Genomic DNA, 24,297 nt, shown 5'->3' with positions numbered 1-24,297 from the left:
TTATGGTCTCTACTTGGGGCCTTTCTTGGGGCTTGGCTTTTTCAGGAGAAAATGCATCTAATCCCTAAAAGAACAAGGTCTCCCAGTTTCTTTTGCTCAGTGCTCTTGCAGTCATGGTTCTTTCTCTGCAGATGATGCCTCCTGTTGTGCAGACAGAAGGTTCCTCTTTCCCTGTGGAGTGTCTCATAACTGGGGCTCTGATACTGACAAACCTGGAGCAAGGCAGTGGTAGCAAGATGCTACCTCCCTTTCCTCTATGTATCAAAATGCATCATTCTGATATCCCGGAAGGAAAACCAAGATTAGCATCACAACCAGGGAAGAGCAGTCCAAACATTTACTGACCCAAGTAATCTTCAGAGATGTTAGCTTTAGTTGTGGTTGTTATTAAGGTGTCGTGGGCAGGGCTGCATTCCAGACACAAGATCAGGAAGCAGAGGACCCTACACCAGCTGCTGCTTCCTCAAAGAAGCCCTGCCTCCCTTTGTCCTTTTATTAATGGACTTTCTCAAATGATCTTCAAGATGATTCTCATTCCAGCTGATTTTTAGGAGACACTTGTTGGGGAGGACTCCTTTCAAATCACCTTTCTGCAGACAGTTTTCCAATCTGATTCAAGGCCACATCCTGGGCATCTGGTTTCTGTAACTCAAAGAATTACTGCTCCTGACAAATTGCTCTGAGTTCCAAGGCTACTGCTGTCATATTGCATTCTCTGACCATTTTCCAGGTCCCCTCATACACACTCAGATTCTCTCTCTCTGTCTCTCTGTCTGTCTTCAACCCATTAGACTCCATTCCCATCCACATAAGTTTTATGACAAAATACACTGGAGAGAATTAGCTAGCGCAGCACCTGAAGCATATAGCAGAGGCTGAAAAATATGCATTGAATGAAAAGCTTTGGAGCCCTGAAGTGAGGGATGGAGGTGGGGATCACATCTCCACACCTCTGCAGGTTCTCACAGAGCATGTGCCAATTGCAACATCAGGCCTGGGGGGTGGAAGTGAGGAAACACATTTTAAACTGCTCAACAACTGATTCCTTGGCGGGAGGGAGTGAATAGTGAGTCCCCATGTCTGGATAAATATAAACTGAAGTTGCACAACCACCTGATGGGGACTGTGTAGAAAAGAATTAAACCTCAAGTGGGTAGTTGAATTAGTAAGTATTCAGTGTCCCTTCCAACCCTGGGATTTTACAAGATTCCTTGAGGAAGAAAAAAAGGAGAGGCAGAAAAAAAGAGAACAGAGAGGCGAGAAGGGGAGGAAATGAAAGAATAAAATGTAAAAGGAGATAAGAAGGAAGGCCAGAGGCTGGGGACCGTTCTGTTCTTGAGCCAAACATTTGGACAGAATGATACATTCGGACAGAAGATACAGAGTTCCTGAGAGGGCTGGCAGCTCAGTGGGCAGTCGGCAGAGTGTCACAGCACCATGGTCCTCAGCCTCCAGCACCCACCCATTCCTGTCCTATGGGCCAAGCCTTTGGGCCTGGCTTCATCCAGGGAGCATGAGGCCGAGCAGAGCAGTGATGTGTTCATTAGAAAGCTTGGCCTGGGACAAAGAAGGGGCAGAACTCTCCGCAACTCTGCACAATCCCTTGGGGGCACTCAGGATCCTAGGGGGTCTCCAGGAGGGTTCTCAATCCTGGAGGGGATTGAGAAGGGGATTGACAGGGGATTGACAGGGGGGAACAAGAAGGAGGCCTTCCCTCTACCCCCTCCTCCCATGAGGAGAGGATTGGGTGGGACGGACATTGGTAAGCACTCACCAGCCCAGCCAGACCTGTGCCCAAATGCAACTGTGTGGGTGGCTTCCTGAACCACAGGAATTGGGCCAGTCCCTGCCCCCTGCTCAAAGGCAGCATTTGCAGATAGAACAAAGCAGCCCTCTTCCTAAAAGATATTTCTGAGCTATGTCCCTGACAGTGGTGTGGGCTGCAGTGGTGGGGTTTGGGCTGTGGTCCTCAGAGGGGAATTTTTCTCAGAGACAGCTTTGCTGGTCTGGGAAGGGAACCTGGGCTCTGGCCCTGGGAAATGTCCCAGCTACTGCCTCTGCCAGGAGACAAGCTAGGACAGGATGCTGGGTGTCTGGACCTGGGCCTGGTCCCCAGACTGGCCTGGTCCAGTTAGGAAGACCTGCTACCCACAGAGAGGGTGAGGGATGACAAGAGATTAGAAGCAGGAAGAAAAGAGAGTAGAGATGGACTCTTCACCTGCCCCCCTCATTTCTATTCCTTTCCTCTTCCACCACTCTTCCTGGCTGCTCCCTATCCCCTGGGGGGATTCAGCTGAAATACAACCGGCCCAACCCCAGCACTGTAGGCTGGACAGGAGCATCCTCTTTGGATCTCTCTGTCTCTCCTGTTCCCCACCCAAGGAGCCCCATTTCTAGGACTATTAAATCAGTGTGCTTCCAACCCTGATGGTACCTGCGCACCCACCTCAGCCCACACCAACAGTCACACGCCCTGCCAGGTGTCCATGCATCATTCACTGACCATAATCCCCCAACACACACACACACACACACACACATACACACACAACCACACGCACACACACGCATGGCTCCTGGGTTAAAAGCGTCAGCTTCTTCTGTGGAATCAACCTTGCCGATTTCCCCCTTTGCTGCTCTCCATCATTTGCCTGCTCTGTAATTTGTGTTACTTGTGACATCTTTTGTGCACAAGTCTTGCCCCTATGCATTTTCAGAGAACCAAAGATGGTGTTGAGACACGGAAACTAGGCAGTCCTCACACCACAGCCACACCCCATCACAGTGACAGTGTCAACCCAAGGAGGATTGTGCACTCGCACGCACTCACACACACACACTCTGGAGCTCCCCGCGTTCAGTCTGCAGAGAGCCACCCCTCCCTCTCTGCAAGCCCTTCCCCACTCACTTCCAGCCTCCCCCATCCCACCTGGTTTCCCCCCTCCATCCCGGAGCTGGAGGCACCAAGAGCAGGCACCAGGTGTAAACACCTGGTAAAAATCACAAGCCAGTCCAACAAAAAAATCACACAAAGGATCCCAACGGGAGGATCCTATGGGCTCCTTCCTTCTGCTGTTTCCTCCAGCATCCTCCAGGCTTCCTCCCCCTGTCCCCCGACAAAGAGTCACCAAGGCCAGTTCAAATCGATTGTTTTATTGACTGTTTACATACAGACGCCTTTAGAAAAGGGTGCGGACTCCAGGGGGCTATTCTGCCCCGGGCCGCACTTGTGCTGCGCTTCACGGACAGGGCTGGTCCCAATGCCCCAAACCCCCCCCCCCAACCCTTAGGCTTTTCTTCAAGAAAGAAAAAAGACCAGCGCCCGAGTCGTCGCGTCGCGTCCCCTCTCCCCGCCCTCCCTCCCGCCCGCCTCCCTACACTACCCTTGACACACTTTTACAGGACACAGACTTTTCTCCTACAGAGCACGCTCGTCTAGGACTACAGCCGCGCAAATGTTACTATTCTCGCGGAAGGAGGGGCGGGGCGGGGGGGGCGCGAGGACCGAGGGGCTTTTCTCCATCCGGATCCCGCCGCACGGTCACGCGCAGGCTTTGTGCGAACCGAGACACTCGCCCCTCACCAGAGACCCGGTCCAGGAGGCCGGGGTTGGCTTCCGGCGCCCCTGATGCTCCTCGAGCTGAGGTCTGGGCCGCATGCAGCAGCGGAAGCGGAGCTGTCGAGTCTCCAGAAATTCCCGACTCACCTACAACGAAATTGGCCCGGGACCAAGGCCGCACCCTCCGCGGAAACAGGGCGCGTGGTTTTGCGGCGCTTTAAGTTTGGAGAGAGGGCGAGAGAAGACGGATTCCCCCCATCCCCAGACACACACACACCCAGTTTTCCCAGAGGCTAGCAAGGGAGTGTTAGCACCAGATCCGGAGTGTCACTGTCTTTGAAAACAACGAAAATATGAAAATCGGAGCGCGGAGCTGAAAGGCGCCGCAGGCATCCGGCTCGGCTCCAGCTGGTCAGAGTGGGGGACGGGGGACAGAAGCGTTTGGTTCCCAGTCATAAGGGGGCTTTGAAACTAAAAACTGGGGAGTTGCCACAGAATCCTGGCTTCTGGGATGTGCACCCCGGAAAGGGCGGAGTAGGGGTTGAGGCGGGACCCCATAGCGCTCCACGCTAAGGACATCTCCTGGGGGACCCGGGCTGACCCCCGAGCCACAGCATACCCATCAGATGTTTCCAAAGTCTTCTCCCATTTCCTCTGGCTTCCGAGCCCACTGTGGAGCGGGCTCGGGGCGGATTTCGCAGATAATTGCAGTGGGAACGGAGAGGCTTGGATTTCGCCTCACGGTCAGCGGGTGGTGTCTTACACAGGGAGGGAGGAGCGGGGAACTGTGCTCGCCATGGAGGGGAATTCAGCCCTCGAGGACAATGACCGTCGTGGATGGGACTGGTAAAATCGTCCCACTCCCCACTAGAAGTCCCCAGTAGTCAAGGTTAGGGGGTGGTAAGGGGGTGGAGTAAGTGAAAGTTGGGGGTCATAAATCCTGCCAGCCCAAGGCTTCTGCTCCCAGGCACCCAAGGTGGGGGATGGGAATGGGCTGCCAGACGGGCTGGGGGTTCAGCCCGCTGTCTGCCTGTAGTTGCCGTTAATCTCCTGGGCGATGTTGACCGCTTCGGCACCCAAGGGCAGCCGATCACTGTACTCGGAGCCCGCCTCGAACTCCTCTTGGTTGGCCTTGGACTGGCATTCCACCAGCGAGCAGGCCGCCAGGCTCTCCTCCCTCTGCAGGTCCCCATCTGGGTCGCCCTGCTCTGCTTCTTCGTCAAGACCCTCCCCGGGGGTCTCCTCTGGCTCCTCGCCGCCCGCCTCGCCGCCTGCAGGGTAGCTTTTCTCGGACTCGAGGTAGGAGGCACGCGGGTCGAAATCGGCGGCGATGCGCTTCTCCATGGGATCCGGGGCCTGCGGCCTCAGGATAAGACGGTAGGGCTTGCCCGGGTGTTTGGCCAGCAGATGGCAGCAGGCGGCGCCCAGCAGGGGCACGGTGGCCAGCACCAGGAGGAACACGCTCACCGCCACGATAACCAGCAGTGAGGGCAACTCTTTCTTGGTGGCGAACACCACTTGCACGTGGCAGGCCTCGCCTGCCAACGCCAGGCACACGGAGTAGTTGGTGCCGGGCCGCAGGCCACGGAACCAGTAGGCGTTGACGCCCTCCTCTACACGCGACCACTGCACGGCTGCGCCGCCCCCCGCCGGGCACAGATAGAGCAGGCGCAATGGCCGCCGTCCGGGCCGCCCTGCTCCCGCAGCCCCGCCGGGCCCAGGGCCCCATCTTGCCGCCAGTGGCGTCAGCTGCACCCGCGCCTCGCGCTCCGCCACGTCCAGCGCAATGACGCCCAGCTCAAAGACATGCGGCTTGAGCTCGGCGCTCTGGTTGAACGCGTGGTTGGACACGTACCGCGAGGGGTCCCCGTGGCCACAGCGCTGCTCCTCCACCGGGTCAGCAGAGACCTGGTCTTCCGCCTCTTCACCCTCACCTGCCTCCTCGTCCTCCTCCGGCCCCGCCTGTGTCTCCCCGAGGACGCTAACCCGGCCCAGGCCTTGGCTTTTGATTTTGCCCTCGGGCTTGGAAGGTAGGACACTGTTGCCCCGGGTTTTGGCTGTGGACTTACGCTCAGAGGTTGGAGCCTGCCCATCAGGGTCTCCCCCTGCGCCAGGAGCGTGCTTTGGGGGCCCTGCAGCTGCCACTGCCACGCGAACTGACGTGGAGTTAGCACCCAGCTCGTTGTGCGCACGGCATGTGTAGATGCCTGCCTCCTTGGCACTCAGGAGGGGCACCAACAGGGAGCCGTTTGTAAGGGCCAGGAAGCGCGGGGTAGCTGGGGGCGCGGGCCAAGCGGGTGCTGGAGTCGGGGTTGGAGCCTCTGTCTGCGTTGGCCCGTCCCCATCTCCTTCCTCCTCACCGTCTTCCCCTCCGTCCCCGTCGTCCTCCCCGCTCAGGATCGGCGGCACTAACACTACGGTGCCCCCCGGAATCTGAAGCTGCCATTGCAGGCGGGGCGTGGGGTGTCCTTCGGCGACGCAGTGTAGCATGAGCGTTAGGCCGGAGCGCAGGGGGCTGCCCGGCGCCTCAGGCGGCGGCTCAACACTCAGATGCACACTGGGAGGTGCACAGGACAGGGCGGGCAGGCGGTGCACCGGCACCCCCTGCAGAGCAGGAGGAGAGGCGCACGCGATGGAGTCGGGCTCTGGTAACGAGACCCGGGTGCTCGCCGCCCAGGCCTGTAGCCACACAAGGCTGCAACCGCAGTGGAAGGGGTTGTGATAGAGTTGCAGATGTGACAGCGCGCTTAGCGCATCGAAGGTGCCAGGAGCCAGTGTACGAAGCCGGTTGTTGTTGATGCGTAGGGAGCGCAGGTCGGGCAGTGCACCGAGTGCGTCCCGGGGCAATGAGCCCAAGCGGTTGTGGTTCATCTTGAGTAGTTGTAGAGCGCTCAGGTTACGCAGGTCGCTCCATGGGAAGCTGGATATGAGGTTGTGGCTCAGGTCGAGGTTCTTGAGCTGGCTCAGCACCGCCAGCGAGCCCAGCTCCACGGTGCGCACCTCATTGTGCGCCAGCCACAGCGACGTGACCTGCGTGACGTCGGCGAAGGCCCCACGCCGCAGCACGGTGATTTTGTTCGCCGACAGACTAAGCGTGGTCACGTTGGCCGGTAGTCCTTCCGGCACCTCGTGCAGCTCCTTGTAGGCGCAGTCGGCGAATTGGTGCGCGTACTTGTCCACACAGGCGCACGGCTCTGGGCACGCTCCGGCCACTCCTAGAAGCGCCCAAGCCAGCCACAGGGCCCTCAAGGGCACCATCGCGGATCCTGCAGGTGGAAGCCGGGGGAAGAGAGGAGAAGGTGACTCACTGAGCCCCAGCTTCCCTTCCCTATCCGTCTGCCTCCTCCGTAAACCCGTCTAGCGCAGGTTCCAGGGCTGCGGTAACTTTCTCCTCTGTGCCCAGGAGCCTCTCTTAGGCACGAGTTGGAGCTCAGTAAAAGTATTGGGATTCAATGCTTGCTCCCTCTCAGGGCCCTGACTTCCTTTTCTAGCCGCCTCGTATCTTGCTCTTTTTTCTCTACCTATCCCATCAGCCTGGGGCTGAGCCCTCCACAGAGTGGGCCGCTAGCAGGTCTGCCCTGGGCTTTGCATCGAGCCCTGACTATGTTTCTAAGCCTTCGTTTAACTCAGTGAAAGGGATACATAGAAAGGGTATTTTTGTCCGTGACCGCCTGTCTTCCCTTGAACTCTTTGTCCCATGGCACGGCACTCGCCCACACACGCCCATACACGCCCATACAAGCGCACAACAATACAAACACACGCCCAGGCACCTGCCATCAAACCAACAACTTCTGCAGGGGCTTAGGGGTTCACAACACATTTCCTAGACATACAAACACAAAGACACCCAGACACAGACACAATATATCTGGAGACCTCATTGTTCTCTCAACTGAACACAGCATTTATCCAGCGTTCTCCACCACGGGGCAAAGTGCTTTCCTGTTCATTGTGAGAATTGACAGACACCAGGGCACAAGTCCTCACACAGACCAACCCACACAGAGGGACACAGGCGAGCACTTGCGCCTGTACACAGCCCTCTCAGACTGAAATCCCAGCGGATCAGCAAATGCTGAGAACTTGCTGCAGGTGGCAAGAGGCTTGTGACCGGGGAAAACAGACTCGTCAGGTCCCTTTTCGGCCGCAACTGAAGCCGCCTGCCCTGGGCTGCAACTCCTAGGAGGGGAAAACCATCAGGGCCCCTCGACCAACCTTCCTTCTGAGGAAGGAGGTCCTCCGAGCTGGGACCAAGAGCAATGGAGGGAGGTCAGTAACGATTCTCGCTCCCCCCCTCTGCATCTTCCCAGACGGCTCCCATGGGGGCAGGGGAGTCCCTAGCCGATGGGTCAAGGGGGCTGCCACTAGCTAATCAAGTAGAAGGTTCAAGATTCTGCCTCTTTGCTGCAGCCCACAATGCCTGAGGACAAATCCCCCCCCCCCAATAAAAGATTCGTATCCGCAGTCATACAAACGCACTTACAAACAGATTCTCCGCTCCCACTTAGGGCTCCTGGCAGGTTCGGCAGAGCCCCTCCCACCCTCTGGTCTTTGGAACCCGCGTTCCCTACTCCCTCTCGCTCCGGAGGGAAGGCCCCTCCCCTCTTCTCCCCGGTCTAGCCTAGAGAGAGCCGGCAGGGTCTGGCGCCCTGGACGGGATTTACCCCCATCTGGGTCAGCGTTACGGGGTGGTCTCTGCTGCTTACCCGCTGCTCGCCGACTCTCCGCGCGCTGCCCTCGGGCTGCAACCCCTTCTCCAGACTTGATGTCGCGGAGCCAGGACGACAGCTTAAGGGCGCTTCCCACATCTGTTGCTGCGACTGTGGGGAAGATGGGGGAGAGGCAGAGAAAGGGACAGGTAAGTTGTGGACTCCCCTGGCCCTGAGGTCCCACTTCAGTTTTTCCTTTCGCCTCTGTTCCCCCCACCTCTCACTGGCTGCAGATTGAAGAGTCCTTGCGCGCTCCCGGGCTCAGCAGGGACGCGCACAGCCTCTCCCACCTCCCGCATCATCTACATTTGTTAAAGCCATAGAGACTTCCCCTGGCCAAGAGACGTTGGTCACAAAGGGGCGCCCCCACGCCCAGCGCCCCGGCTTGGCTCTTTCCAGTTCACCACACTCCCATAACCCTCGTCCCCCCCCCCATTTACACATCTGCATACATTGTCGCTATCCCTAATCACACGACTCCCTCCCCATTCAAACGCGTTGGCACAGACACAGACCCTCGCACCCTCCACACAGTCGCTCTTCATATGTTAGAATTACCCATCATCATGTAATAATCGCATCAATGTGTTGAGATCTCGCTACGTTCACACACATTTTCAAAGGCACACCTTCACCCGGGACGCTCAGCATTCCCTCCTCCTGCACGCACACACATTCATGCGCACTCACCCTCACGCGCGGGTCCCGCCAGAGCCCGTTAGCTTTGCTGCTTAATTGAATGCGAGCCTCTTTTACGCCCCGCAACACGTGAGACAAACCATCTTTAAGGAATTTGGGGGAAGGAAGAGCTCAAGCCTGAAGGGGGAAAGCGTGTCTTTGCCTTAAAACTCTTTTTGCAAAGGCAGGCGGTGGCGCAGAGAGTCCTCGCGCGGGACCGGGTGAGCTGCGCGCCGCAGGGGTCGCGCGGACTCTTCCTTCCCGCACCCCCGCTGCTAGCCGCCTCCTCCCCGAAGCCACGTTCAACACGATGCATAATTGATAGTGTTAGCAGAGCGCCTCACCCTCCCTGCTATTTTTGCCTGGCTCCGGGCAGCTACGAGCCCTGGTTTCCCCAGCTCCCACCTCACCTCTTGCCAGTCCAACCTGAAGACTAGAACGCACCGCCCTACTGGGCGCTCCCCTGCCCAGCCTCCTCAGGTCGACTCTGTACGTCTCGCCTTTTGTGGCTAAACCAGCGCTGGAAGCCCACCGCCCAGCTCGAGGGCCCGTGCGCACCGCTGGGTGGGGCAGGGCGCGTTGGTACCAGCCTCCGCTCCCAGGAAGCCGGCCCGGACGCAGCCAAGCGCCTCGCCCTCAGGACTTGCCAGCTAGGGGCGAATGGGGCTCCGCGGCTGCAGCAGGCGGCGGTATGGAAAGGGATGGTTACAAAACGTCTGCTCCTTTTGAGCACTGTGGGTTGGAGACTTCAGGCTTGAGCATCTCTCTCCCTCCTCCGCCCCCGCCATCATCTTCACGGTCTAACGAGCAAACACACCATCAACCCCACACACTATCCCGCAAAGCCTCTGCGGCCCGATACCGCCCCAATGTTTCACACCCTCACACAACAACGGGCCTCAGCAGACTCGAATATTTGCTGTTCCGGACTGTCGCTTCCTGTCTCTGGCGAAACCCCGATATTTCTTTTGGCGACAAAGAAGTGGAAGCCCAGGGATGTCGAGGCATTTGTATAAAACACGATTTCTGTTCCCCCTCAGTGCCCATGGCAGCCCTGGAGACAGAGTTGCTGACCAGAATCGGAAAAGGGGTGCAGGCTTCGGGAAACACGCAGAGCGCCTGCCTTCCCCGTTTTTTCCATAGACACTGGGCGCTCCGGGCGCACGTGTCCCCCCAGCCCTCACTCGGGCCGTGGCGGTCTCTGGAGGTGGGTCGGTTTGGGGCCTCTGAGATCAATCTTCCGATTTCAGTGTTGAGCATTTTAATGAGCTGGGGAGGTGGGGGAGAGAGACGGGTGAGGAGCTCTGCCTCTAAAGAGACCACCCGATGGGGGTTCTGAGGAGCCTTTATAAATTAAATATGAACGGACTGGCGCACACACACTTCGCATCCTTCCCTCTCTTCTATTCCTGCGGTCGCTACAGGCAGCCCAGCCATCTGGGACCAGCGCATCTCGCTCAACCCAGAATTCAGAACCCAGAACTTCATTCCACCTGCCTGTGCCTGTAGTTCCCACAGACGCCCCGGGGGAGGGACGCGGGGGCGCCCTGAGGGAGAAGGTGTCTTCGAGGAGGGAGGAGGAGTAAGAGGATCTTGACCGTGCGGTGGGGGCAACGAGAGCAGGTCCCGGGCGGTTTGGGCCTGACTGGGCGGGGGAATGGCGCGGCCGGCTGGCCCGGCACAGACTCTTTGTCTGCGGAGCAAGGGGGGCGTCCTGGGTGTGTTGGCCACGCGTCTTGGTAATCCTGAAGGGCAATTCGAGGAGCCTTGGCCGAGGAAGAGGGATCTGGGGAGCCGGGGACCCAGCAGCGAGGTTAGAGAATAGGGTCCTGCATAGGGTCCTGGAGACTTTCCCTGGCGGGGGGAGGGGAGCCTGGCGTAAAGGCAGTGACCGAGGTTCAGGCACGGAGGCGCGCGACTTGTGGACCCTCCACCCATTTTTCACCTCTCTTTATTTTGTGTGTTGGGGGGTTCTCTTTGCTTTCGGCTAGGAGGCGTACAGGGAGGCAAGCAGGGGATAACTTGGAAGGGTTGAAGGACTGGAAGACAGAGGCTGGGGAGTGGAAGGAAAAATGAGCTCGCTCACTCTCAGCGGAGAACTCCCGGACCACAGGGACCCCATCCGCCCGAGTCCTGGGAACCTTTGGGGCCCGAGAGCCAAGAAAGACCCACTTTCCTTGCTCTTTTGCCGGGGATGCAGAAGCCAGGGGAATTCTGCAGGGAGACAGGGCGTCAGGCGCCTGGAGGGCGACTAAGGGCGCAGTGGTCACCCAGGCGAGTGCGCCGACTCCCGCGGACCCCCGCAGCTCCCGCCCACTCTCCAGCAAGCGCTTTTGTTCCCCAAGCCTGCCCTGGGGGAAAGACAACCCTTACCCCCGCCTTGGACCCTGAAGACGTCAGTGCCCGCCCTAGCAGGACTAGACCCCGAGTCGCCCCGGGCAGAATCCGCCGAGGTCTGGGATGGGAGGTACGACTCCAGGATCAGCCTCCGAGCTCAGCTAGAAGACTGAGAGCATCTCGACTGGCGCCGCCGGGCGCGCAGGGGCCTCTAATGTCTGTAATGTTGATAATGGTACAGTTACTGAAGGGCTGGGGAACCGGGAACGAAGATAGCACCCCCACCGCCGCCCAAGCCTTTGATGGTTAAAGAAACAGACACCTAATTAGGTGTGTGGAAGTAGGGGAGAGGAGGGATATGAGGTTCCAAGACACCAGCGTGGAGGGCCCATATTTGGAATCTACAGAATCCGGGCTGAGGCTTTTTGACCAGGCTGGGGTGCCGACCCTAGATACACCCAGGGCGGAGAGCTGGAGCTCTGGGCAGCTTTTTGTGGACCTCTAACTTCGACCTTGCCGACCCGCACGGTCCCGAGAGTAGGGCGGGTTAAACCCCCCCGGATCCCGGCACCAGCTACCCGGGTTCTGTCTATTCAAAGTCTCGGGCCCAGGCCTGGTTCGCGCGCTCCCCCTGCTGGAAACCGCCTGCCGGGCTCAGAGGCGCGGGGCAATGGCTGGGGTACCCTGGGCCCCGAGGATGGGCGGCTCGAGCCCGGGACCCAGGCGTGCACTGCTCCCGGCTCTGCATCCTGTGGCGCAAAGTTCCGAAGTGGGAGACGCTAAACCAAGGCACCGAAGCTTTCCTTCCCGTGCCCACCCAGCGTGTGTCCCAGGAATCTGCAGCGTCCTCACCCCTGCCCAACACAGGCACAGCCCCGGCTTCACACCCCATTGTGTTTTCAACGCCCAGGGCACAGTAGGCACCCTCTGGATGCTCGTTGAGCAAGCCAGTAAGTTTAGTTCTCCTGGGACGAAACCGTCCTGTACTCCTCCCCAACTGTCCCTGTATGGCGTGAGTGCTTTCTCTTTGAGTCCAGTACCCAGGCCTAGAAGCCAGTCCTTAAGTCTTCTGACTTTGCCAGGGATTTATAAAATGCTCGAGATCTGAAAAAGAAAATCTTTTTCAGTCTCTAAGAGGGGAATAGAAAACTGCAAAGTTGGAAGTAATAGATGTTTGATTAAAGGTTTAGGACATGTAACACTGTGCAGACGATTCAGTTGCACCTGCACTCAGAGCTGTACATGCCCTTGTATTTAACGTGCCAGGTGGGTGATTTAATGAATGAGAAAGAGCCCCTGAGAGTAAGAAAGCCAGGACCCAGAAGGGCATCACAGATCCCCAGCATAGCAGCCTACTCAGCAGACCCTTCCCACCTGCCCTCCAACCAGAATCTCCTAAACACACAGCTTCCCACCTTTCAGCTTCTGGAGTCCCCGTTTATAAACACCCCCCCAACCCCTGCCAACTTCCATCTCTCCTTTCCCTCATACACATGCTACATAGTGGTTAAGAGGGAAGGTTCTAGCATGAGGCTCCACCATGTACTCACTGTGTGACCTTGGCCAAGTTACTTAACCTCTCTGTGCCTGGGGGTGGGGAAGAGGTATAAATAAGAATACCCATTTTATTGGGTTGCTTGAGGATTAAATGAGTCAATGCATGCAAAGCACCTAGTACCTGGTGCTTAGGTAGTGCTCAGAAATGAGCTTTTATTTTTTTCAACAATAGCTAGAATTAGCCATCATTATTACCTTGCAGCATTGGGTACAGGTATGATGAGATGTTCTGCTGAACCTGCTCCTACATGCTTGTGTCCTTCTTCCCCAGTAGGGGGAAAGACCTTGACCCTTCCCCCAAATATCTCTCTTCACGCCCCCCTACACCTCCCACACACCATGGCATAGGTAAAAATCAGAATTACTATTATTATTTGTAAAGATCTCTAGTCTCAGATACTTAAACCCAGATTCTGACATTTGCAGCTGTCACCAGTGTGCCTCTTTGGGAAAAGAGACCTGCAGGTGCAGGCTTGGAGAAAGGTTTTTAATTAAAACCGCAATCTGTTGAAGTATTTATTGGGTTCTGTAACTTTAATTATTTTCTAGGGAAATACAGAAAAATCCACATCTGCATATGGGAAGACTGTTGATTTCTAAGGAGAGTAGCAACCTGTGGCAGTTTGCTGGAGGCAACTGGGAGGAATTTCCTGAATGGTTCAAATGAAGCTCGACATTATTAATAAGCTGGGATCCAGTTCATGACCTTCCTCCCAGTGCTTTCATGAAATGAGCTTAACTTTCTGGCAAGGCTCTTTATTGCCATCAAAATTAACGACAGCTCTTCCAGTGGCATCTCATGTAATTATCTGGCTCTGTAGTTGTCTCACCAAAGATGGGGAACTCCTGCCTGGAAGAGGCAACACTCCTGCCTGGGCAACGTGCTTAGCTATTCTACCCAGCCCAGGCAGGACTGGTTCCCCCAGAGTGGGAGTCCTGGGCAGCCAGCCCCTCCATGGCAGGGGGAAGCAGGGGAAGGGAGGTCAGGGAATTATTTATGATGCTTCCATCTGCAGATAACAAAATTCCTATCTCAGTGTTTTAAACTATTAAGTGTATCATCTCACAAGCAGGAAGCCAGGCTGGCGGCTTCAGAGCTGGTTGATTGAGTAGCTCAATGACATCGGCAGGCTCGGGTTCTTTCTGTCTCTCTCCTCTCCTTTAACAGGGCTTCAACTTGAGACTCAGGTCCCTCAGTGTCATTGGAGGGCTTCAGCAGCAGCTGGAGTAACATACTTATCAGTAGCAGATTAGTGGAAGAGAGAGACTCGATTCCCTTTCCAGAAGCCATCACCTCTCCTGAGGTCTTCTTGATACATATTGGCTTAGGACTCCCCATCTTTGAGCCAATCACTGGCAAAGGGGATGGAATTGATTGGCTTAGAGTAATCATCTAGCCCTGAAATGGATGTTGAAGAGTCAATCCCAAGATTCACTACAAGAAAGAAATCCCCTTGAAATAGAGGTTGGGGAATTTCAGGATCAGAGGAATCTAACATTGTATCAAAATGAATTGAGAGTGACATAATTATAATGAACTGTGGTAGATACCCCCTTACCTGGAAGCTAGACCAGTCTATGGCCACAGTCCGTGACGAGGGTCAGGGCTCAGTGTGTGACCAGGATCAGGGAGCTCTTTTGGGTAGACATACAAGCGATTCTCTGCTTTCATAGAATTCTTGAAAGGATAAAAATCTGTTCTTGGAAATGCCTGTGCTGGGATCCAAAGCTATTTTGGGAGCAGTGGAAGTTTCAGTCGTTAGTTGGATATTTATGAACAGGAGACTTTTCTGAATTCAAAGATGTTCCTACATGACTTCGCATCCTGAACATGTCACCGGGTCCCATGGCAGAGGAGAGAGGCACGTTACTGTCGAGGTGGAAAACAGGAGGAAGAATTCTACTGGTCTTATGAAGAATGCAGAGACAGCACAAAGGTACCAGCTTCACAGATTTGCGGCGTGATCTTAAGCAACCCCTTGGCCTCTCTCATTCTAAGTCTCTACCATTGCGAAGGTAGAAGAATGGGCTAGATGTGCTCTGGGGCCCTTCCAGGGCTGCTGTCCTGGGGCGCTGTGGCTTGAGAAGCAGGTTTGCAGGTTGAATTGGGGCCTCTAGGGAGCGTCTGCCAGGGCTTCCTGCAGGAGGAGGTCTTCAGAAAGTCTGGGGATCACCGCTTACCCTCCTGCTCATGCCCCTGGGCAGTTTCTTTGTTTTCCCCACTACACTGCAGCCTGCCTCATCTCTTGAGACCATCAGCACACCTGGGCCCAGGAGCTAACCACCCCCTTCCCCAAACTGCTACGCACAACTCTGTGGGTAGGGGGAGTCCTGCTACAAAACACTTCCTTCACATAGTAGGAGTGTGTGTGGCGGGGGGGCGGGCAGAGCAGGTGATGTGATTAGAGATTAAATCTGACCAATGAATGTTTCAGGAGCCTGGTGTGTAGGCCCAGGAAGAAAGGCCAAAACTGCCAGGAGCTCCCTGGCTGCTGGGGTGGGGTATGGGGGGGCGTGATGCAGAAGGGAGACACAACTCTTCCAGCAGTTGAGGCCACTCCTCTCTGTTCTGGGGCCCTTGACTGTCCATTGCCTGCTGCCATAAGAGGACATGGAGAGAGGTCATAATAAATATGTAGTCAGAGACTCCCTCCCCGCAACCCAGTGTGGTCCCCAGCAGAGCCCACAAGGGCAGGGCCCAGGGAATCTCCTCCTCCATCCCTCAGACTCAGAGCTCTTGGAGGGTCACCCAAGGTCTCTGCATCCACTGTCCCCATCAAAGCCCATGGGGGCACATGGCAGCATGGACTAAATTGAATTTCCTCCTGGATATCTTCAGTCTCTTGCTGTCACCAGGCTTTTCATTTGTTTTTGGATGTGGTTTCCCAGAAGCAGAGCTGAGACAAGGATTCACCCACCAGTGATCTATTAAGGAAATGCTTTAGCAGAAACCAGCAAGGGAAAGGGGAAGCCACGGAAGGGGAGGAAGCCAAGCCAGGGTGTGATTTCAGGCAGTCTCGGCCTGACCCCAGGAAGCTCTAGGCGTAATCACACCTCAGTTTGCCCTGATTTAGGTAGGGAAGCTTGGCTTCCACAGACGCACAGCAACCGGACATTCGCTAGGGGCTGCCCTCGGGGATGGAAACTTCCAGGCATTTCCCTGTCTCTGTGCCTGTAGGCAGTCAGTTCCAGTAGCTGAAGGACAGGCCTCGGAAGAAAGTCACAAGTAAGAGCTGTCAGAAGTAAAGCACACAGAAGCAGAGGGATGGGCATGCAGAAGCAGGTCTGCTACGCCATTCATTCCACAAATAGTAATTCAGTACCACCCCCCAACCCCCCCCAACCCATGTTACCAGGTGCCCTGATTGGCCTGGGTGCCGCTGTGAACCAGGCAGAGAATGTCTCTGCCCTAAGAGAGCTTACAGACTCCCGCATCTCCCAACGTGTTCAGACATGCTGTGTGCGTGAACCTTGGGGCTTCTGAAAGGCTAGCGTCCCTTGGACAGGCTCCGTCTCCTCCATCAGGTCACCTGGGGCCAAAGCCGGAAGGACTCTCTGAAACCTACACTTGTCTTAGACAAAGGACAGACAGGGAGTTGTCCAGAGTTGCAGAACATCAGAGCTCAGGGCCTGGAGGTCTTCTCTCCCTACCCCTCTGGCTTTATTGGAGAGAAGACAGGCCAAGAGGGAGGTCACAGAGCAGGTAGGGCTGGGAAATGCCCCCAGCACTCAGCTTCTCTGAGTTGCCCTCCCCAGGGCAGTCTGGTCAAAGGCAAGCTGACCTCAGTGGCCATCGCTGACCTTGCTGGTTAGGAAGCCCTTGAGACTCTCTGGAGTTGTGGCCTCTCCAATGGCAGAGGGCAGCTGTTTCTGGAGTGGGACGGGTGCCCCTACTTCAGGTGTCTTGTATTAGCCCGCTGCAGTCCTCCTCCAGGGCCCGTGGGCACCAGAAGCAGAGCCATGCACATGTCTGGGAGGGACGAGGTTGTGCCCCGGATTGGAGCAGCCCTAATCGCAACACGCTGCTCCCCAGCCAGGCTGCCAGCTGGGGCAGAGGTTTGGAGGAAGGAGAGCCCCGCCTAGGGTGGGTCTTGGCCCGATGCAGACGTGCCTTCAATCTGCACCCGGGCAAATCCAGTTCTAATGGCCACATCTTGGTAACAACCAGGCAGAGTTCAGTGTAAGGGGATCCAGAGCAGGAGATCAGGGGTTGGGGGCTTTTCCACTGACTTCCTGTGAGACTTTCGGAAAAGCTTCTCTCCCTTCTTGGTTCCAGTTTCCTCTTCTGTGCCTTGGCGCTAAGAATCCCTCCCCACTGCCTCAGCTGGGACAGTAGCTCACGTTCTCCCTCATCAGGCCTAACCCTACCCAAATTCATCCCCAGGAGGGACAGCCTCCCCCGACCCCCCGCCGCAGTTCTCTGCAATGTCCTCTTTGAAGTTCCCCCAATAGGCTTTCCTGCCGCCTGCAAAACCAGCATGGACAGGCTGGGAAGGGTGAACCGGTGCAGCGCCTGAGATACCTCAGCCTGTCTCCCCATCAACCCCCCACCCCCAGCCCTTATCTCCAGACCCAGCTGGAAACTTGATGTGTTTATTTGCTTCTCCCAGGACCTCCTCTGTTCAACCCACATCTTTGTTGGTGCTGCCAGAAAGTGACCTGCCTGTAGATGGCTGTGTCTGGTACCCAGGTCGGGGCTGAGGAGGGAGGGGACCGTAAATCCCTCCAGCCTGTAGGGTGACTCCGTCAGGGTAGAGGAGACAGTGGAGGAGGTTTGGAGAGATGGGGACAGAGGCACCAGGAGAAGGATTTAGGGGCAGAGTTGCCCAAATCCTAAATGGACTGGAACCAGAAGGGAGGGAGGGGAGGGAGGAGAGGAGGGGAGAAGCCTGCAGTGCTTTCCGGGAGTCAGCAAATGCCTTCTCCTCTGTGGCGTTGGATGTATAGAGTTATTTTTTTTTTATTGAGGATTGCCAATTCACAAACTTTAGTGCTTTAATGACTCCTTTTTTTTTTTTTTTTTTTTTTTTTTTTGCGGTACGCGGGCCTCTCACTGCTGTGGCCTCTCCCGTTGCGGAGCAACAGGCTCCAGACACGCAGGCTCAGCGGCCATGGCTCACGGGCACAGCCGCTCTGCGGCATGTGGGATCTTCCCGGACCGGGGCACGAACCTGTGTCCCCTGCATTGGCAGGTGGACTCTCAACCACTGCGCCACCAGGGAAGCCCTAACTTTAGTGCTTTATGTATCTCATTTAATCTTCACAATTTTCTAAGTAGGTATTGTCACCCCCAGTTTGCCTATGAGACCACAGAGGCTAAGTAGTTTGTTCAAGGTCACACAGCAGAGCTGGGATTTGAACCAGGTCCCTCCAAAGCCCACGTGCTAACTACTGCTCAGCATCCTTGCCCACCCCAAGCAGACTCAACGGGGGCACCACCACTGTGGGCCCAGCCTCACCCACCCACTGCCTCCTCTTTGGTTGGTCTGACTTACTCTAGAATCAGTCCACTGTGGTGTCCAGCCAGGGCTTTATGGCTGTAGAGCTCCAGGAGAGTGTCAGCCCTCAGGTAAATTCTACCCCCGGGCCCTCTGAACTTGGTCTGCACAAAGAACTCAGTTTTAGACGATCAGACAAGCGACACCGGATTTCACAATATTTCCCATCACACTGGTTTGGCTGGCTAACTTTCTGGAAAATTTCTGTGGTTTGCTAGCTAGCTTTTGTAATCTGCTTGGCTATCAACTTTGGGATATTTATAATATTTATAAACTGACTTTAGCAAAGTCCAGGCAGCTGGTCTTTAAAGAATTCTTCTGGGCTGAGTTTAAGGAAGTTCCTTGAGCCAAGAATGAAGGAATTTCTCCCTGTGTGGGCAGCCAATGCATTTTGTAGGAGTGGGTAGAGATTTTCAAACTTTTTGTTTTGTTTTTCGAGAGGGGGAGTCAGTTGAAATTCTTGATCCTTCTCTCAGTAGAGTCCCCACAGGCATTTGCTTTATTCAGGTCCAAAAGGTTTGGAGCTGACACCTGGTTTCCGAGACAAAAAAAAGTGCTGGTGCGGACCCCGTCCCTCCCTGTCCCCAGGCTCATCCTGGACCTGGGCCTGGGACTGAGTCCAGGACCAAGGCCACCCCGGGGAAGCATGTCCTCAGAGACCTCTGCCCACGTTCCCTCCCAGCTCCCTGTAGCCTATTCTCACCTCACCCCGACCTGTGAACTGAGCCCCATGGAGGGACTAACACCCACCATGACGCTTCTTACTTGCATTATAACTGGGGATAGGCTCTTACCCTAAATCATGCATTCTCAACGGGGACATTGCCCCAGAGAAGATGAAAATTGGTCCAGGGTGGAAAGGGCACTAACAACCTTAGATATTCCAGTGGTTTCTGACCCTCCAAAGGACCACAGAACATAAACAGATATACAGTACATCTGTGTAAGGAAGCAAAATGATCTCTATTTGCAGATGACCTAATCTTATATATAGAAAATCCTAAGGAAGGAATCACAGTACTAAAATTTCATTGGGGGCGTCATGACTAGGAAAAAATTTGTCTAAAAAGGCCCCTCAGGGGGGCAGTAATGGGCAAAAAAGTTGGAGAAGCACAGTCCTTAAAGAAAAAAATAGAATTAGGATAAGTTCAAATTCTGGGACACTGGGACCAGAAGGTTGGGGTGTGAGTTTGCTGGGCCCTGCGTCATGTGAGATCAACAGACCAGGAGGGCACGGGAAGGAGAGGGTGGAAAACCACCCCCCCAAATGCATGGCAACGCATCGGGCAGTGTGGCCCACAGAGGGCTCCAGTGTAGGCACAGTCTCCCTGTGGGGCAAATCCCAACCCTGCCACATTCAAGTTGAATGACCTGGAGCAAGGTACCCCACCTTCCTGCCCTAACGCCCGTCCCACGTCCTGGACAGAACGAGGATGACGATGTAACCGCACAGGATGTCTGAATGAGAAAAGAGTGTCCAGCACGTAGTTATCTTTCAGTCGTGTTAGCTGGGAGCTTTATTCACCTGCTTGTCCAGGAGGCTTTCACACCTGGATGGGATGGGTCATCGTGCTCTCTCCAGGGTTCAGTGAGCTCCGGTGGAACCCCTGCTGGATGCTTCTAGAAGAGGATGGGGAGGGAGTCTGACTACGCTTGAGGCTCTGTATTAGGGGATCCTCCTCAGAAGCTCCTGCCCATCTGTCCACAGTTTCATGGACTTTTCTGTTGCTAAATTGACACCTGTATCTTGAAGAGTGACTCTAACTCCATTCCTTTTTTTTTTTTTAAAATATATATTTTGGCCATGCCATGAAGCTTGCAGGATCTGTTAGTTCCCCGACCAGGGATTGAACCCGGGCCACAGCAGTGACGGCACTGAATCCTAACCATTAGGCCACCAGGGAACTCCCTATCTAACTCCATTCCTAATTAAATTCCTAACTCAGTTCCTAACCTTAATGACCAAATATGACCCTAAATTTGATATAACCCCAAATTTTAACCTTAGGCTTCACTCCAACTCCTAACCCCACCCCATCTTATTCCAGTTCTAACGTGGGCCCTAACCTTAGCTCTAATCCTCACTCGAATGCCCCTGGTAACCCAGTATTTCCCAAAATTAAGTCCCCCACTTCCACAGTCACAAGTTTTGCTATACCTGTGTTCCTTCGGAGCTTGTAGTTACTTCATATTTGTCTTTAAATTAGACCTGTAAAGAATCCCATTTTAGCGTCATTCTGAGCAACCATGTTCCAGAAATCACGGTGTTGATGGGCTGCCTCTATTTTTTCTAATAGATGTTAAAATAAATACAAATAATAAATACATCTAATAGATGTTAAAATAAATACAAATATATTTATATTATAAATATAAATAAAATAAATACAAATACACGTTAAAAATGTTTCTCCACGCACCATCTACCTAAAGATATGTCCCACACCACCGGAAGTATGCGTGGCACTTTGAAAAAGACTGCTGCTACCCAGAGCCTTTATCTGACACCACACCCCTCGCCATCCGCGGGGAGCAGCAGCCTCGACACCAGACCCTGTGGGGCTGCAGCGCCCTCTGCTGGTGAGTCTGGGAGCTGCTCTGGCTCAGCTCCCCTTCCATCTGGGCAGGATCCACAAGGTAGGACTCTCTCTGACTTGACATTTCATGTCACTAGCTGTGTAGTTCCCTTAATTGTGAGGACTGAAGAGAGGTGAGAAAGGACCCCTTCCTCTAGGTATAGGGCAGCCGGGGTGTGAGGTGGAAACAAGCCTAAGGTCAGAGGAGGTGGAGGGGGGAGCGGGGGGGGGCGGGGCCTGCGGGAGGTGTAGGGTGAAGGGTCAGCTCTGAATTATGGAGAATTGTCAAGGTTGGGACTAGGGGTCAGAGTGAGTCTAGGGTAGGAATAAGGGTGGAGGTGGGGCCGGCCAGGGCTGGATGAGGGGAGGGTGCAGGGTGGGGGAACAGCAGGGCCAAGCACTGGAGCAGCGGCTGAGTTTTGTGCAGTTAAAAGGACGAGAACGGTTGAGGTTAAAGCAGATTTTCAAGCGACCTTCCTGGGGGTGTCCCTGAGCTCTTGGGCCTCAAAAAGGGGCCTGAGAGTAGGGGAGGGCTGGGAAGGGCTGAGCTGGGCTGCCGCAGGAAAGCTGTTGTCTGCTCCAGGGCTGCGTGGCTGAAACCTCCCATCTGGGTATTTTGGGGACACAAAGCCACCTACTGCTCAACCACTCCAAGGCAGACTCCCCTGCTCTCCTTCCCGGCTCCCTGGGACCCAGGACCCTCCAGCCCCACTAAGTTGTCTGCTCCATGCCAGATCTTGTTCTTTATTCCCCTGAAGACAAGCCGAAGTCCTCTGTTTGCTAAGATCCAATATCTGTTTATTTTTCTGTAACTTATAAAGCGATAACACTGTCATCTTTGTTGTCAGTAAAATAAGATCTTACATTTGTGTGGTTCTTCATACATTAAAAGGCTACTTTCAGAAACATTTTCTCATTGGTTCACACGAGATCCTATGAGGTAAAAACAACCCATATTATACCATTTTACAGAGTCAGAGCATAAGCATCGACGAGTTTGATGTACCAGACTAGAGTCAGAGGCAACTAAGTGAGGATTGAAACTCAGCGTCCTGACTTCTAGCCCAGCAAGCTTGTGGTTAGTTGACATGGATAAACCTGAGATAGGATTCAAAGATGAAGCACAAGAGACATATTTGGATTTGCAATTAGACACTAAAACTCCAGGACTGGAATTTGGGCACCTGGGACAGGTAGGTGGGGCTAAGGGCAGTGGCACTGCTCAAATCACATTACCTGGCTCGTCACCCAGGCCAGGGGGGTTGCTAATTCCTACACTGCCTGTGCCAGGGGAATCCCTGCAGGCACTAATGAGAACTCCATCTGTGACAACCAGGGTACAGGATTTTCCAACAGAGGTAAAGCTCCTACAGACCCTGGTCTCTGGTCTCTGACTCCCTCTAGGGGGTAATTCTTGAAGTGGGTGCTTCTTTCCCTCCGGGTGGCTCCCCGCTTTGGACATGATCCCAGACAGGCCCACCCTGGTCTGCCCACTTGGAATGGGGTTTCTTATCCTTGAGGCCCATACCTGAGCAACAAGGGCCTCTCAGCTCTACTAAGTCCTGAAAGACACCCCACAAAGAACAGATATGCCAGCAAGTGCCCCCTTTGCCAGGCAAGAGGCTGCCCAGTGGCTCCTGGGGTGGGCTGAGCAGAGTTTGTGATTGGGGCATCAGGCTTTGACGATTCACATCTTTATTAGAGGCTGTGACAGTGGAGAGAGAGCAGAACAGCCCTTTGCTGTAAAACCTGTGATCAACTCCATCTGAAGGTAGAAAGCATTGTGAGGCTGGGCTTGGCAGGCTCAGTCCCAAGGTGGGGCTGAGGGGAAGATGCCGTGAGGAGTGGTCCAAGCGCTGCCTTGCTGTTGCCAAGATGGTCATCACAGCCAGACTGAGGCTCCAGCCCCCTCCTCCCCTCACCCACCAGCCTGTTTTACTGAGCTTCAGAGCCAGCGCCTACTTTAAATCGGAATCTTATTTGAAATGCATCCGAGTTCACTGTTAGGGCCACAGCACTCTCAACGTGGCGGCACGTTCCTGCGTGATCCCTCAGTGGGTCTTCAGGGGCCCCCCGCTGGATGGGGGCAGGGGTGTGCGTGCAAAGCCTTCACCCACGTGAAAGCTGAAGCCATGGAGGCATCCTAGTGTCAGGGGGCCAAGGAAGAGGGATGGGAGAGGGGCAGAGGGGAAGGGACCGTGGTTCTGCTAGTCAGACGAGACTGGCCTGACCTGCCTGTGTTCTGCTGCTGACCTCTAGCGTGACCACAAGGTTGGGGACCTTAGCTTAGGGCTGGGACCAAGGGTTCAAGAATGAAAACCTCCTTGACCACTGCCTCAGAGGCCTGCTGTCCATTCCTAAAACCCCAGAATGGCAGAGCTGGATGCGAGCTCTAGGACCATGCTGGCTAACCAGCCCATTTCACAGGTGGGGAGGTGGGGGCTCAGGCCCTTGCCCGGGTTCCACTCAATGCACACAGTCAGGTCCAGGGCCAGGATCTTCTCTGCTTCTCCCTGGAGGAGAGTCTATCAGGGCAATGGTTCTGAAACTTGGCAGGCAACAGAATTGTCTGGAGAATGCACTAAGCAGCTTGCTGGGAGATTCCAATGCTGTGGGTCCCTGGAGTCCACTGAAAGCGGCGCTGGGTTGGAGGACGCACCTCAGGAGGGCTGGGGGCCGGGGACAGTGCAGAGAACGTGAAGGGCAAAGCCTCGACTCAGGGGAGGCATCTGTGTAGGCAGGAGGAGGGAAGCAGGCTTGGAAGGGTCGCAGTCTGGAAGCACGGACAGGCATGGAGCAGCAGCCCCTGTCTCTGCTGAGAGGAGGCCCTTTGTGGGTGAAAATACTCCAGAGGGGAGGTGAACGGAGCTGGCCTCCGGGCAGGGAAAAGCTAGGAGAACCCAAATCCCTAAGGGGTGGTTTGGTTTGAAAGGCACTTATGTACCCGTGGGACCACTGGTGTTGTAGACAGTGTCTGTGGGTGCTGTCAGAAGGTCCCCCCTGGGGCATCGGCCAGGGGTCAGGGAGGAGCGGCAAGGACACCCTTGGGAGTGGGAATCGGGTGGCTGGGGCAATACGGGGGCCACTTCGAGAGCCCAGCGGCCAGGCCTTCTTCACCAGGGACCTCCCAGGTTCTGGCACCTGGAGGAGAGGGGCCAGGGGTCTGGTGAGCTAACTTTCCGGTGCTCCCAGGGCCGCACAGGGATCCGTGCGGTGGCTGCTTGGCAGGTGGCTGCTTGGCCTTGGAACCTTCTCTGTGGGATTTTTAGAGAAGAGGAATTTGGTCCCAGGGAAGGAAACTGATTCTGGACCAAATGACAAAGGAGAACTGGGGACCAGGACCTGGGATTGCTGTGATGGGCAGGGCCTGGCTCAGGGAC

General features: G+C 55.2%; 1 protein-coding gene across 2 annotated transcripts; it reads right to left on the bottom strand.

Annotated features, from left to right (window-relative positions):
* Positions 1-4,573: 4,573 nt before the first annotated feature.
* ISLR2 (immunoglobulin superfamily containing leucine rich repeat 2) lies at positions 4,574-8,839 on the bottom strand (the record flags this gene model as incomplete). Of its 2 annotated transcripts, none has more annotated exons than XM_082835111.1 (3): positions 4,574-6,825; positions 8,269-8,382; positions 8,787-8,839. In XM_082835111.1, the coding sequence occupies one exon, from the start codon at positions 6,815-6,817 to the stop codon at positions 4,574-4,576; it is 2,244 nt and encodes a 747-aa protein (XP_082691237.1). The 2 variants fall into 2 exon arrangements, with proteins under 2 accessions (XP_082691237.1, XP_082691236.1); XM_082835110.1 differs by lacking the exon at positions 8,787-8,839 and adding an exon at positions 8,489-8,573.
* Positions 8,840-24,297: the final 15,458 nt, after the last annotated feature.

Source organism: Leucopleurus acutus (genome assembly GCF_964270905.1).
Source record: "Leucopleurus acutus genome assembly, chromosome: 1".
NCBI lineage: Eukaryota > Metazoa > Chordata > Mammalia > Artiodactyla > Delphinidae > Leucopleurus > Leucopleurus acutus.
This window is presented reverse-complemented; position numbering and strand designations above follow the sequence as displayed.